General features: G+C 32.6%; 1 protein-coding gene across 2 annotated transcripts in view; it reads right to left on the minus strand.

Annotated features, from left to right (window-relative positions):
• Positions 1-1,753: 1,753 nt before the first annotated feature.
• Positions 1,754-15,364, minus strand: part of LOC117105726 (glycerol-3-phosphate acyltransferase 4-like) — an 18,027-nt gene continuing 4,416 nt past the window's right edge. Inside the window, exons 1-14 of one of the 2 annotated variants that reach the window (XM_033246977.1) lie at positions 14,768-14,874; positions 13,950-14,095; positions 13,140-13,182; positions 8,792-8,846; positions 7,317-7,382; positions 6,824-6,898; positions 6,243-6,332; positions 5,721-5,814; positions 5,400-5,518; positions 4,790-4,845; positions 4,426-4,511; positions 3,538-3,666; positions 2,808-2,887; positions 1,754-2,459 (exon numbers count right to left, since the gene is read on the minus strand). In XM_033246977.1, the coding sequence (XP_033102868.1) occupies positions 2,351-2,459; positions 2,808-2,887; positions 3,538-3,666; positions 4,426-4,511; positions 4,790-4,845; positions 5,400-5,518; positions 5,721-5,814; positions 6,243-6,332; positions 6,824-6,898; positions 7,317-7,382; positions 8,792-8,846; positions 13,140-13,182; positions 13,950-13,955 (1,008 nt within the window). In that variant the 5' untranslated portion in view covers positions 13,956-14,095; positions 14,768-14,874 and the 3' untranslated portion in view covers positions 1,754-2,350. Of the gene's footprint in view, positions 2,460-2,807; positions 2,888-3,537; positions 3,667-4,425; positions 4,512-4,789; positions 4,846-5,399; positions 5,519-5,720; positions 5,815-6,242; positions 6,333-6,823; positions 6,899-7,316; positions 7,383-8,791; positions 8,847-13,139; positions 13,183-13,949; positions 14,096-14,767; positions 14,875-15,364 lie in introns of those variants that run through there. The other variant, XM_033246976.1, reaches the window with a different exon arrangement.

Raw genomic sequence — 15,364 nt, forward strand, 5'->3', positions numbered from 1 at the left:
TTTAGGGGTTTCGAAGGCTCATTAAATCAAATTTAGAGTAATAATATGTAGAAAATACAAATACATTTTTTTTTCTCCCCGCTGAATAGTGGTTTTTCTCCCCAACGGGGAGGTTCCCTGGCCCCCACTGGCGCCACCCCTACATGGAAACCCCCGGTCCCAAAGTGGTCTTAATTGGAGGGAGACCTGTATAGAGTTTTGCACATTTTTTGGATGCTAATATATCGTTATATGTTAAAAAACAAAAACATAAAACAAAATAACGAAGCAAACTGGGGATTTTCTTTTTTTACTATTTTGTTTTTAATCCATCAATGTCATTCTTCAAAAAAATACAACACTCTCAATTGCACATGGATTGAAAATAACCTTAATTTATACCCCCACTTTATAACAATAATCTTGCTAAGACGAGACATTTTTTATTCCTTGTTTCGTGTACTTATTTTTTTAAGATCATCTGAGGAGGGTGGAATAAAAACGAAAGTAAAATTTTATTTTCTTACTTAGCAAATAGTTTTGCCAAAAACATCCAGATGGAGGATAAAATAAATATAAAATTTTATTGGTGAATGTAAAATGGGATGGTTAAATGCTTCAAATTTATATACTGTATTTAGGAAGAAATATACATATCTTATCTTTTGAGATTTCAAGGCAGCGAGGGTGTAATAAAAAATGTTAAACAATTTTATTTTTTTCTGAAATTTTTATAGCGGGTGCACTAATTGGCCAAAAATAAAATTTTATTTTTATTCGAAATCATCAGTATTTGCGTTCAGCAGGTTCACTAAACAAGGTATAAAAAAATCTCGCCTAATTAAATTAAGGAAAAAATAATAGTCTTAAATTTAAAAAATATAATTCATAATGAAATTAAACTGAATCAGACGTACTTGTTGGTTGACAAAAAGAAATAAATTAAACACGATAGTAAGAAAAAACTATTAATATTGGTTAAATAAATTTATGTTGTGTTATTCCACTTAAACTGTACTAAAGTGGATGGCTTTTCTTTTAGGTTAATTAACTCTTGTAAAAGTAAATGAAACCATAGTGTAGTGTTAATCTGGTCAAAATAAATCAAACCTTATTTGGCAGTGTGTTAACCATATTTGGAAGTGTCTGTAATCACATATTTTACTACTTATATCAACCATGCTAAGCACTTTCCAGAACTCAAGAACAATCCTGGAATTTTTAAAAGAACTAAATTTATCGTATGATCACAGGAGTGAAAAGTGAAATAATATTTAAAATGGTAAAAAATAAAGGATTAGAATAAAAATTAAAGTTCACATGAGGAACATGGAGAGGAAAGGGAATTGAGAATATTAGGTCTGTTAGGTTTTGGGATATTCAAAGTAGCAGGTGCCCCGCTTACCACCTCTGCCCCTAAAATCCCATCCTGACCAGATATTTGAAAATTCAGAAATTGTTTCACATGAACATTATCAATAATGGAAATTTCGGCTTTTATATCGCATAATACTTACAGCCTCTTCACATTAAGTAAATTTTAAAGCCCCATTCTTGGCAAAATTTCAGTTGTTTAGAAAAAATCTGATTTTTATATATGTTATAAAGATTTATTGCTAAGAAATTGCTAGTTTAACTGAATTTAGACATACCTAAACATGAAAAAATGTAAATTAAGACTAAAATTTGATTTTTTTTTTGTGTTCCACACAAATAATAAATGGTTTATAATAATTAGATTTAAAAAATTCTATTTTAGTGAAATTTTTTATAAATAAATAATCATATTTTTAAAGTTGGAAGAACTTTAATATTATTAAGAGCATCATTTTTCAAGTCAAATATGAAAATGGAAAAATGTTCTACTCATGTGAACAAAATACTGGCTCTAAGTTTAAATTGATAATCAAATTGTTATCACAATGACCAACATACTTAAACAGTGCTAAGGCTAACTTAAACAGGTGAAACCTTACTTAAACCTTAAATAAATTTAATACTAAATCAAAATTAATTTGATAATTAAAATAATATAGAAAACAAAAAATATGAAAACAATACAGTATAAACATGACTGATTCATTTTCCCCTAAAACGACTAGTCCAGAATTGTAATTGTAGCAGATATGCTAAGGTTTTGAATTTTAGGATCTATGAGTAAAATTGATTTAACTCCAGCTTTGTATTCAGCGCTTGCATTTGTTTGATGTACTTAATGATAATACTTTTGTTTTGAAATGCGACTGTAATAGACAATATTATGCAAAACATATGGAATATAGGGAGCTAAAAACCTCATCAATTAAATATATTGTCATATTATTGCTTCAGGCCAAAAAATATACAGCTTTGAAATATGTATACAGTGTCATCAATCTTCTTTCATTTCTGCTTTGGCACTAGCAATTATTTTACTGTATTCTAGTTGCTCTTCACGAATCAGTTCGCTTTTTACTCGCACCCTTTTCAGTTGGCCGTCCCTGGTGATGGAAGAATTTGTATGGTTAAACAAATTAGTTAAGGTTATGCAAGAGAATGAGATGTGGTTTGGAGGTTAGGGTGCCTCCTTCTGATTCTAAGGTCCAGGGTTTTATAAATAGATTTCCCCTCTTATTAAATATTGTTTAAGATACAACTATGAATGTTTGTTTTTTTACTAATTAAAAAAAAAATAATCATGTATAGTTGTGAATTTCAAGTTTAAAGAGCTTGAATCCTTTCAAAATTAGAATTGTCATTTGAATATCGGATTTTTATGACAGCATTTTATATACTACCCTCTAGAGGTTTTTCAGTTTTAATAGGTGAGTAAATAAATGTTTGCCTACCATACAAGGTCAACAAGGCCTCCTTTCTTAGCTATTTCTGCCTTTACTCTGTTGGCAAATGTTGCCGCCTCCTCTTCTTCCTATTGTAGCAAATATAATTGCACAAACGCTTAAGTACACTTAATACTGTTAAAGCCTGGTTTCTTTAAAATTGCTGCACTGCAGTGTCTCCCAATGCAAAAGGCTCCACAATTTGATCGACTAATCAGCATCACCGAAAGCTGTCGGTGGTAGCATGTAACGATTGTAGAGAAGCCAAGCTTATGTTTCAACACTCAATTCTAAATCAAAATGACCAGCTTTGACACAAAATCACAAAACATTAAAGGTCAAAATGTTATAATGAGCAATTAAAAGTCAAAATGCCTACTACAACATTAAATAGAGCATTTCTATTATGGCGTCTCCAAGTATCGTTTGCAGTGGGTTTCGACTATATATTTATCATTAAGCTCAGTCGACTCAAATTTTATGTGACAAATTTGTGTGATGTACCCATATATAGGTATGATGATGTCATATTACACCCAAATATGGGAATATCACATTTTTTGTTACATAAAATTTGATGTAAAAAGTAGCAAACTTTTGCAGTTAGCTTTTCCCAATCAAGTTGATATGCTACTAAAGTACTTCTTATCCTAATAAAATAATTATTACTTCATGTAATAAATTTTGATAGAAATGTTAATAAATTTCTTCATAATAATGAACTGTTAACTAATCTTACTTGTCTATACATTGGTGGAAGGTACCAAACATCTGCCACAACTGCCCAACTTGTCATCATCATCATGAGATACTGAACGCCAGAGAAGCGACTGCTATTCCAAAACGCATCACCAAAGCGAGAATCGTACTATTAAATTTAAAACCACAAGGTAATGAAAATTTATATATTAATGATTGCGGTACACCACGTAGAGAGTTCTGAAAAGAACTGTTATTGGTTAAGATCTATTAAACTTGTCAATCACCTGATCTCAGGATATTATTTGTATAAATGCATGATTTCATAATATTAATATCATTATCAGCATAACTTGTCAAAACATTCAACAAATTGAAACCACTTTAAAAAGTATATTGTCATTTTTTTATCAATGGCATCATTATCATTTAAATCAACATTGTAACAATCGTTGATATCACTAATCTTGTGCTTGTCATCATGAAAGCAATCGTCGTCTTATAAACTATCATCACTGTCATGTTGCCAGTACCTCATCATCTCCACCACAATCACCACTGTCATCAACATCATTATAATCATCATCATCATCAGGGATGAATTGATTTATTCGGTGTAAACACGAAGGATAACCCACAAAAGTCTGAAGAAGACTTATTTCCAGTGGGGAAATTCTGGTGGTGATTGGGCTGTACACCAGGAGGCAATCCCATACTCTTTTCCAAAGAGTGTAATACGTCCATTAACGTGTACATGGGCCATAATGCACACAGGATCCACAGCTTAAACATCTCATCTGAAAGACGATGCGCTATCATAACTTGCACCATCATCATCACAGTTGCCATCATCCGTCATTATCATCAATGCAATCGTCATTAATAATCAACATCATCATCACTATTACCATCATCACACCTGTCCTACCTTGACAGCAGCTGGATAGATAACACCACCAACGTCAAAGCTTCCTTTCTTAAACATCATAACTGAGGTATTATTAATACAGGTTCCTATGGGGATGAACCATATATTTAACACTCTTCAAAAGGGAACTTGCATGATAAATGAAATAAGCAATGTTTATAAGAAAATATTTAATAAAAATAAAATTCAAACGCATTGTCCAATATTATAATGCTGCAAATTTAGCAACAAATACAGAAAAGTATATAAAATGATGATTAATATAATTATGAATAACATAGATATAAATAAATCAAATATATTACAAAAAAATATATAATTGCTAACTATATTAATAATTAAGTCAGTTGCCATGGTAACATACCTTCTGGAAAAATCAACATTGGCAGTTTTCTTGAATCTTCCACATGTTCCTTTAATCTGAAATATTAGAAAAAGTACTTTAATATATTCATCAATCCAATATTCGTTTTATTTTAATTCTAACCAACAGCAATACTCTCTTGGTACGTTTTTTCATGCTTATGTTAAGCACATAGAGGTCTCCATAATATGCACCCTATAAGTTTACCATTATCATTGATTATTATTAACATAAAAATATTGAAAATTTATAAAGCAATGGTATCCGTTTAAGAGTAAATTTTCATAGCACCCCTACTCAAGTAGTCAAAAAAAAAAAATTTAAAATATGAAACCAGATACAGTTTTATGAACCAGAAAAACAGTCTTATAATTACATGAGCCATACTTGTGTGAGCATCACTCTCTATATTTGGCCAAATATACACAGATACTCCAAATAAGGTGTTATGCTAGGTTCTAGTGGTTTCCACCTTTGGCCTGTTCCTCAGGCTTGGCTACCGTGCGCCTCCGAGGCAGCGACGCTGACCCATGTAAGGTAGGTATAAGAAATGTGTGTTGATTGTAATCAAGAGAAAAATCCAAGCCAATCATATATTTTCGCAGTATACCTTTGAGTAACACCCCGTCTGTCTTGAATCTCAAATCTTTCAAACCAAATATGGTCAGTGCCTGATCTGCTTAGCGCCCTCTGGATTACACCAAACAAACCTCCATGACTTTGACCAATCTAATGAAAAGGAATCATGTCTCGATAATCAGTAATAATATTCTCTATTGACTTTCTATTGTGGAAGCCATTGGAACAAACAAATACATGACGTATTAAAAATGTAAAAATATAATTTCATCAATCAAATAATCTAAAAAAACACCAAATTTTTTCACATTTTATGTTCCATATTTTACCGATGATGTAATGTTCAACTCACAAATGCATAGCAGTTGTCACTGGCAAGTACAAGAACATCAATTGGAGATGTGTGATTAGCAACACAAATACCGCCCCCTACAGCTCGATTCTCACTGAAATATAAACATTAATAATGTATCATATTTTTATTTTATAAAAATATAAATATAAAGAAATAAGTAAATAATGTATTGCCATGAAAGAAATATGAATCAAAATTCTTATATTATTATTATTATTATTATTATTATTATTATTATTATTATTATTATTATAAAATGGATTAATTTAAATGTTGTTTCTGTACCACTTTAGAGTGCCACAGAGGCCACAATAATCCTTTCAAAATAGAAACATCCTTAAATTGATCATTCCAGTATCTGCTTTTGAAGCAGTTATATATTAATAGCCTGGATCAACCTCAGAATCACCCACTAATCTAGAATGCTCCTCTGTTAAGACATATTTCAATTCAATTTTGTTATGAAATCTGTACTTCTTTTTATCTATTTATTTTTTATAGCAAAATATGGAAACTCACCGATCATGATATGTGATCATAGCTGAGAAACATCGGCATAAGATCCTATACACTGTTAAACTTACATATTTATTAAGCACTTTTTTCAGACTGAAATATAAATAAAATTAATATAAATGATCTCTATACAGCTCTAATAAATAACCTTACCGTAGTTCCTAATTTATGCCCATGTTTTTACGTATCAGCTTTTTCTCAGGGCAAAACTCCAGGGTATAATTTGAATGTGTAGCTTAACTGACTTTTACAAATACTATAAAAATTTTTCAAATATTGGCTTTGAATTAGGCATGCAATGATCAAAATTTGCCTTCTGCTTCAAAAAGGGACTCCCCGGGTATAAGCCAACCACCAAAATATTTTTGTTCAAAAGGGGGGGGGGGGGGTGACTGACAGTTACTCATATCGGAAAATATGATGCAAGAATACATGTGGGTAAGGCCACATTTGCAGAATCAATCTCAGAAAGAAGATTACAATTTTAGCAATCAAAAATGTTGGAGCTGGACAACATAACCACAACACTGGCACCTGTTAATGTAACTGTATTTGGATATGTACAGTTTTTTTTATATACTTACTTGGAGTCTGGCATACAACCCAATAATGCTGTTGAACTCAAAAGATAGGTCAATGCAAACACAGTCACAGACAACCTGGAACAAGTATTATTTGTATTTACTTCTTAATTATTACCTAATATTTTGTGATGGAAATCTTACAACTCTGTGAAACACCCTAGAGGCTAAAGCCTTGTGCAGACTATCAAATTGACAAAAACATGTGATATGCCTAAATATGGTCATGATGTGATGTCATCATGACCATATGTAGGCACATCATGACTATATATGGGCACATAACAGTAGTGTAAACAAAGCTTTAAAATAATAATTATAATTATTGCTACTATTACAATTATTATTAATATTATTAATAATAATAATTATTATTATAATTATTATTATTAGTCTCCATTACCATTATTAATAATGCTACTATCATAGTACAAATAAATATAAAAGACAGAAGATATGAAAATTTATAATTAAAACATATTATTTTTATATTTACCTGATTGGTAATAAAATAAAATAGCGAATTATGAATCCAATGATCCAAAGGATTGTCAACCGCATACTGTAAGATAAAACAATTCACGGAATAAAATTTAAAAATTACATTAAAATAAAATACAAGTAAACTTATAAAAATCATGTACTTAAAAAATGTTTACCCATGATTTTACAGCAAAAAATGATAGTAACATTTCCAGTCACTGGAAGTAGGATAAAAATTATCAATTTTAACATAGAAATGAGTGTATTTAAAAAATGTTTACCAATGATTTTACAATGAAAAATGATAGAAACCTCTACAGTCATTGAAAGTAACATAACAATTATCAATTTTGTTTTAATTCAATAATCCTTATGCTCAAGTAAATAATTTGTATGTTACTAAAAAATGAACAAGTTAATTTAAAATTTATTTTTTATAACTTTTTGTCATATCCAGGGGACAATGCATCATTAAATGTTTATCAGTAATAATTGTGGAGACTTCTAGAGAACTGGTGTTATAGTACTTTAAAACATCCATGTGGTGCAGGAATAAAGCATTGGGGTTTAAAGGTCAGGGATGAAAGTCTTCGGCTGATTTGCTTGCTTTGTGCCCTTAGGCAAAAAAGTTCACCTATGATCGTCTCTCCACCGAGGAGTATGACTAGGTACCTGGTAGACATAAATGTGCCAAGCACCTGCTACCTGTAATAATGGAATACATCACCAGGAAGTGTTCCATAGTTATCTGATCCAATGGTTGACCATGTCTCAATGTGCCTTCCTTTTAAATAAACAGATAGTAAAGGCCCTGTCACACCTTGACGATTTAGCCAGCGTATGCCAACCAACGTATTAAAATTTCTCTAAAACGCTGGCATACAGTACGCTGAAATATTGATGTTTTTTTTAAATTTTGGGAGTATACATAGAGTATTTATTACGAGTTGGACGTATTCACAACAAGTTGGATGTACACATAAGATAACATATTTTTTTGAAGATTGTCAAGGAAGGGAGGAAGGAAAAAATAAAAATAAAATTTTGTTTTCTTACTTAGTAAATAGTTTTGCAAAAAACATTGTCAGAAGAGAAAATAAAAATAAAGTTTTATTGGTGAATGTAAGCAGTGTAGTAATGAGATGGTTAAATGCTTAAATTTAAATACTTAGGAAACACTTATCTGAAATTTCTAATTTTTTGTTGCGGTGGGTGACAAATTGGCCAAAAATTTATTCTAAATCATCATTATTGGCGGGCGGCGGGTTTACTAAAAAATGTATAAATTGTTCCACAGTTGTCTGATCTAATGGTTGACAATATGTCACCATGTGTTTTCCTTTTCAGTACACATATACCATCACCTATGTTGTTGGTTCCTTTTATCCATGGGTTTAGTTCTTCTACTTTCATGTTATATTTTAACACACAGCAATTAGCATTAAAAATTGATTAAAACATTTTGATTTAAAAACAACATATATTTACCTTAAATATTGATAATTCATATTTGTTCTTGTTAAAAGATTCCATGACGGTAATTCTATTGAAAAAGATGAAATAATAGAATATTAAATTTGGGTAATATGGGTGGATATGAGGAGATAGGTGTGGCTGAGGAATGGAGTTGGCTTAGAAATAGGGTGGCGCACAGGCTTGGTTTGCTAAGTAAGAGGGGTTGCTACAGTAAACAACAGGGGTTGCTAAAATAGAAGTTGTTTAAGATTTATATCTCATTATAATATTTCCTCTATGTAGAGTATGTTTTATGTGTTATTTTATAATTTCTTCTACCATAGTGGTAATACCATATATCAAGATAACTATCTAATGTCTAGACTACTAAAATTGTTTATCTAATGTCATTATTATTGTTATCAAAGTACACAATGGATATGACAGCAGAATCTACATGACTCTATAATGGTGTTGGAATTTAGTTGTAGCTTGGTGATAAGATGCAGGGTCCCTTGTTCAATTCCTGTAAGGTTTTTTCCTAATAACAAAAAATAATTCCATACCATTACTAAGCCTCATAAAAAAAATTACATTTATAGATCATCATTCCATTCTGTATTTCCTGCTAAATGCGACAACAAATTATTCATGCTGAAGATATTCAGATAATAAATAACTAATTTTACACTTTTTATTACATTATTTCGAGACACAGTTTTAATAGAAAATAGTTTTATTAGAAAAACTCAAAGAATTATGGTACATACAAGGTTTATGTATTTCTACAGCACCCCTTTGTTGCTACAACACCCCTTTCTTGCTACACCCTTTTTTGCTACAACACCCCTTTCTTGCTACAACACCCCTTCCGTACCATAACACACTTCCTTGCTACAACACCCCTTCCTTGCTACTAACACCCCTTTCTTGCTACAACAACCTTTCTTGATACAGCCCACCTTTGCTGCTACAACATCCCTTTCTTTCTACAATATCCCTTTCTTGCTACAATACCCCTTTCTTGCTACAACACACCTCTGTTGCTACAACATCCCTTTCTTGCTACAACACCCCTTCCGTACCATAACACCCTTCCTTGCTACAACACCCCTTCCTTGCTACAACAACCTTTCTTGATACAGCACACCTTTGTTGCTACAACATCCCTTTCTTCTACAATAATCCCTTTCTTGCTACAATACCCCTTTCTTGCTACAACACACCTCTGTTGCTACAACACCCCTTTCTTGCTACAACACCCCTTTTTTGCTACAACACCCCTTTCTTGCTACAACACCCCTTCCGTACCATAACACCCTTCCTTGCTACAACACCCCTTCTTTGCTACAACTCCCCTTTCTTGCTACAACAACCTTTCTTGATACAGCACACCTTTGTTGCTACAACATCCCTTTCTTTCTACAATATCCCTTTCTTGCTACAACACACCTCTGTTGCTACAACACCCTTTCTTGCTATAACACCCCTTTCTTGCACCCCACATCTCATCAGCCATTAACTATCATAGCACTCACTCACTTAAACCTAGATTCGCTGTTGTACATATTAATCATAGCATTGCATCGTAGTCTTGCCTAATTCGTCGCTCACATCACGAACTAACACAATCCAAGTAGATTGTGTTAGTTCGTGAAATCACAGTAGCGCGTCAAAACGAGCGCGTATTGGTTGTGAAGCAATTTTGTATTCTTTACCACACAAAAAGTCCTTAACGACAACAGCGCGTATTTTGACGCGCTTTTTTGATTTCACGAACTAACACAATTGAATTTAATTGTGTTAGTTCGTGATGTGAGCGACGAATTGCGCAATACAATTCACCTATGGTACTATTGGTATTATTAGTAATGGATTCTTTTCATCAATACACCAACACATTACGAACAATCTAAACAGAAGGTATGTCACAACATCTCACAAATCAATTGTTCCATTGTTCAAAATGTTAAATTGCAAACATACCTGACATTTAGGGCATTAGATCATACTTACAAATGTGAACAATGTTCCCTTAGTACATTTGTTTTGTGGCAATGCTCTGACAACAAAATGTTTGTTTTATATATTTCCTTTTTGTTTAGGGGTCGTTCACAATTATCAAAATTTTCTTAAGTGTACAAACAGTATACTAGAGGGAGGAGATAGACAAATGTGTACACTTCTACATGCGCATGAAAATGTTGATTCAAAATAACATGCAATATTTGAAATAATACATTTTTATTACCAATTATAATACAACCATGGATATAATTAGACATTTTTACGAAACCAAGTACAGTACATTAGTTGATTTTATTTATTCTTTCTTTATACTAAATATACACTTTCAATACATAGTACTGGTTTCCAAAGTGGTTCAGTTCTTAACAATTTATTTCAGTTTGTATGCATAAATAAAATAGTACGGTTGTCAAGAGATACACACAATCTATGAGGCCTAGGTGGTGGCGTACCAAAGATTTCTGGCAATGGGTCCAAGCTGCTCAAGAAGTGGGTCCAGCCCCAGCCCCACCTAAGCCTAATACTATAAATCTCTACTAGATGCCAGGACTTAATAAGCTGTAAAATTTGCTTTTGCAAAACAGTGTTTTAAATCGAAATGATTGACTCCTTCCCCAACAGGCGTTGGACGTCCAGGGTTCCCTAATGAAGACTTGTTCTCCCGGACCACCACTGCGCCTAGGTCCAAAACTTCTAAAAAGAGTCGTTTTTGGCAGCAGAGAAATTATAGAATCTGTAGGATCTTAGCCCAGGAGTTCTATAAGTATCTTAACTATGAAGCTATAGCTCCACAACTGAGGTAAGGCCCCATAAAAAAAAATTATTAGTTTATCACCTTATCAAAGAATAAAATCTGATTTTTTTACCAATGATCACAAATAAATCAATGGTTAGAGACACATATATAAAAAGTCATAAGAATGGAATCAAGTTTATATTTAAAAAATATGTTTTTGTTGTACCAGTAAACATAATTCCAAGAAATCCTGAGCTTTTCAAGTGAAAAAAGATGGAAAAAAGACCATTTGAAATGAAAATATATGTTGATTGGAAAAAAAACAAAAAAAACCCCCAGATTTTCCCCAAAAGTGATGAGGGAGCGGGTGATAAACTAATAATTTTTTTTATGGGGCTAAGTCTGCAATTATGGATGCAGCAACACACAATTTCCCATACCACTGTCTTTAAGAGCTGATCCTAAGGGAGGGAAAGGTGGGACAAAAGGAAGGGAAACATATCACTCTAAGATGAATTGGATCAATAAATAAATGGGAAAATATTATGTATGTGTTTGACCTGAGTGGTGTAATATTGATAACATTTTGCCCTCACTATCTGAATTGCCCTCAAGTCTTTGAATAATGTTATCATAATCCTGTATTATCATGAAATGATAAACAGGAGAATATCTAAAATTGTAGGAGATATGCATCTAGTAACGAAAAACATTTACTTATCCCTGCTAACTACAATACTGTGATATTTCAAGAGTATTTCTGGTTTAATCAAGGCCTTTGCTTACATTAAAACTACTATGCGAGTTTTATTTTATTGTCAGTTGTCAACTTATCATTTACATTCAAATAGCTCTGCAGAATTTACAAGGAAGGAAAAGTATTTCCTTATTGCAGGCTTTAATGTTTAATTAATGTACAGTAGTTGAGAGCTTCTTAGCTAAACTGGTGGTAGCCACTTTGTGTGCGCTGAACCGTGGAGGTCTCTTGGTCCCTCGTTCAATTTTCCATCGCTGTTCTCCTTGTGTTCCAGCTGTAGAGCTGAAATGCAAGTTACGATGGAGCGCAGTCTTTCGAATAAGACGTTTAAGCCATTGGTCCTGTGTGCATTATGGCCCGTGTGCATGTTAAAGAACACAGTACGCTATTCGGAAAAGAAGAGGGGATTGTCTCCTGTGTACTGCTCAATTACCACCACCACAAGGACCCCACTGGAAATAAGTCTTCTACAGACTTTCATGGGTTATCCTTAGTGTTTACACTGAATAAATCCATCCATCAAATTGTTTTATGTTGAAGTGAGCTGCTATTAGGAACTTGTATACAAATTTATAAAATACTAAATAACTAATTACCAGAAGTGAGAATCGAAAAATCCACTTATTAATCTCAGATAAGATAGTATAATACTCCAAGTGCATTTCGATACTTAGAGTATGTATTATACTATCATAAGTGAGAATATTAATAGTTTTCGATTTCTAAATAATACTAAAAACCAGAATGATTTTTTGCATCATAAATATGTTGGTGTATTCATTTGTTTTAACTTCCCCAAAGCATATTTTCAATTTTTTTTACAAAACATAAAGATGTACTTGCAAATAAAAAAAACTTACCTTCTGCTGAAAATCGTTTTGTAACTTCATCGTCAATTATTGCCTTAAAAGAAATGTAATTATAAATGATAATTCTTCATTTTAAAAATATAGGACCAACTTAAATAACATTATGAATATATAATGAGTACATCCAGAATAATATAATATGCTCAATTTGAAACAAATAAAAGGGCTGTAGAGTAATAATAACAATGTTATTTTCCCCAAAACTCAACTAAGTGACTTATGAATTTCTATGGGCTTCATTACAGTGGTTTCAACATAGAAGCTGTTTGGTGCAGCGGTTAAGCCTTTGGATTCAATCGTGAGGTCGTAGGTGAAGGTTAAAGCTGGTGAAGCTTGGGTTTGCCCCTCTTGTGTTTATGGACGTAGGCTAGAGGTGGGGTGTGGATGCGGCAAATAAGTTCCACTTAGTAGGTTTAATAAAATACTAAAAAATGACCCATTAAATTTCATTGGAATAGGGATTTAGTTCCAAATTCTCAATTTCTCCCCCCCCCCAGGATCTTTTCACACCCCACCCTCAGGCCAAACCCAGAATACACCTTGGCCTTCTCTACCTCATATTCTGTACTGTATGAGGTGAATGATTCTGAATAAAATTCATAGTACTGAACTAGGAATACTCCCCACGAAGTAGAGGAGGTTGAATGACGTGTACAATGGAATCTGTAACCTTTTTCACAACAATAATTTTAAAACACATTAAAGATGCTACAATAAATAGTACAAACCACAGCAGGGGACTAAAAATTATTAACTTTCAAAATGTCTAAATTTTAGATTACATTGAATCGTGGAGCTTACTTCCATTCCTTTTTTACAAAAATAAAGTCCGTCTGACAGCTCAAATTCTCTGCGCACTTGATCAATGCCATTTTTGGAACTTAGGGCTGATGTTTGGTTCTTTACTCCTTCGGCAATATGTCTTCCGCTACCACCTCTTTCTCTACCTACAAATCATAAAAAACGAATGTAACAGTTAAAATTACCCTTTTCATAAAGCTACAAATAAAAATAATAATGATAATAATGCTAACAAGAACATTATATTTAAAAATTAATGACTTCAACGTAAAATATAAGCTTAACAATTAAGACATATTAATAATTTATTGTAATGATATGGTAATACTTTTATAAAGCACCTAATGCAGAAAATGGCCTGAAAGAGATGATGATGTAAAATTATTATAACAGAAGTGACTTATGAAGCGGTAAGTCTTTAGGATCTGTATTGACCAACAGTCAATTGTTGGTGAATTGGGTATTATAATATCTGATCCTTTGACTGCAGTTTGTATGAATATTTCAACATCATCACAGTTACCAAGTTCCTTGTTCCTGTTTCATTTCATCAATACAAAAGTGAAGGGGAAAAAAACAAAAAAAACCCCCAATATTAGCGTTAAAAATGTACAAATCTAAATTACAATAATGAAAGGCATTTTAAATTTATGAAGATATACTGTACGTCTGCCTTCCAATTAAAGACATCCCTCTAATTAAACACCACTTTTCTGTGGTCCCATGATCCCAAGTGTCTTTATTATCCTAATTAGTGACCAAAGCTGCTGGAGGGAGACCTATAATTATGATATTATATGAAAAAATATTTTGCATACTTAATGTATAAGAATGCAAGGGCTGTAGTTGTCCTTCCTGTTCTTCCTGACCATCATGATTCCTTTTTTTATCTTCTAAAGCTATTCGCTGACGTCCAAACTACAAGAATAAGATGAAATTAATAAATATTATTACCAGTCAGCTGTGATATTTAATTAATACATTACCTGTATTTGAAATTGACAGTGGAATTCAGAAAAGAAACCACCCTCCTGGATGCTCTGAGACTGAGCAGAGACTTATTATTATTAATCATGGCCCAGGCCTAGCCTATTTAAAATAATAATTTGCCAGAATGTTCGAGTCAATTCTTATATTTTGAAACAATTAAAATTTGAATCGTAATTTTCCAGTGAAACATCCGACAAAATGTGGCATCATGAAGTACCATCTTTTTGTTTAACTTTCTTGTCATAATCGAGGTTCATTGAATCACCTTTTAGCATTGGTGGTTTTTTCTGCTGGATTAAATAAGTCTAGGCCTAGGGGCCAGGCCCAGTGGCGGCTCTAGGAAATAACTTATTGGGGGGGGGGGGTAGTGGCTAAGTATTTATGGGTGTAACTATAGTGCGCTGCGTTGTCTGAGGGCCGAAGGC

Source organism: Anneissia japonica, unplaced genomic scaffold (assembly GCF_011630105.1).
Source record: "Anneissia japonica isolate Jap-2015-1 unplaced genomic scaffold, ASM1163010v1 scaffold287754_len4335492_cov202, whole genome shotgun sequence".
Lineage (NCBI taxonomy): Eukaryota > Metazoa > Echinodermata > Crinoidea > Comatulida > Comatulidae > Anneissia > Anneissia japonica.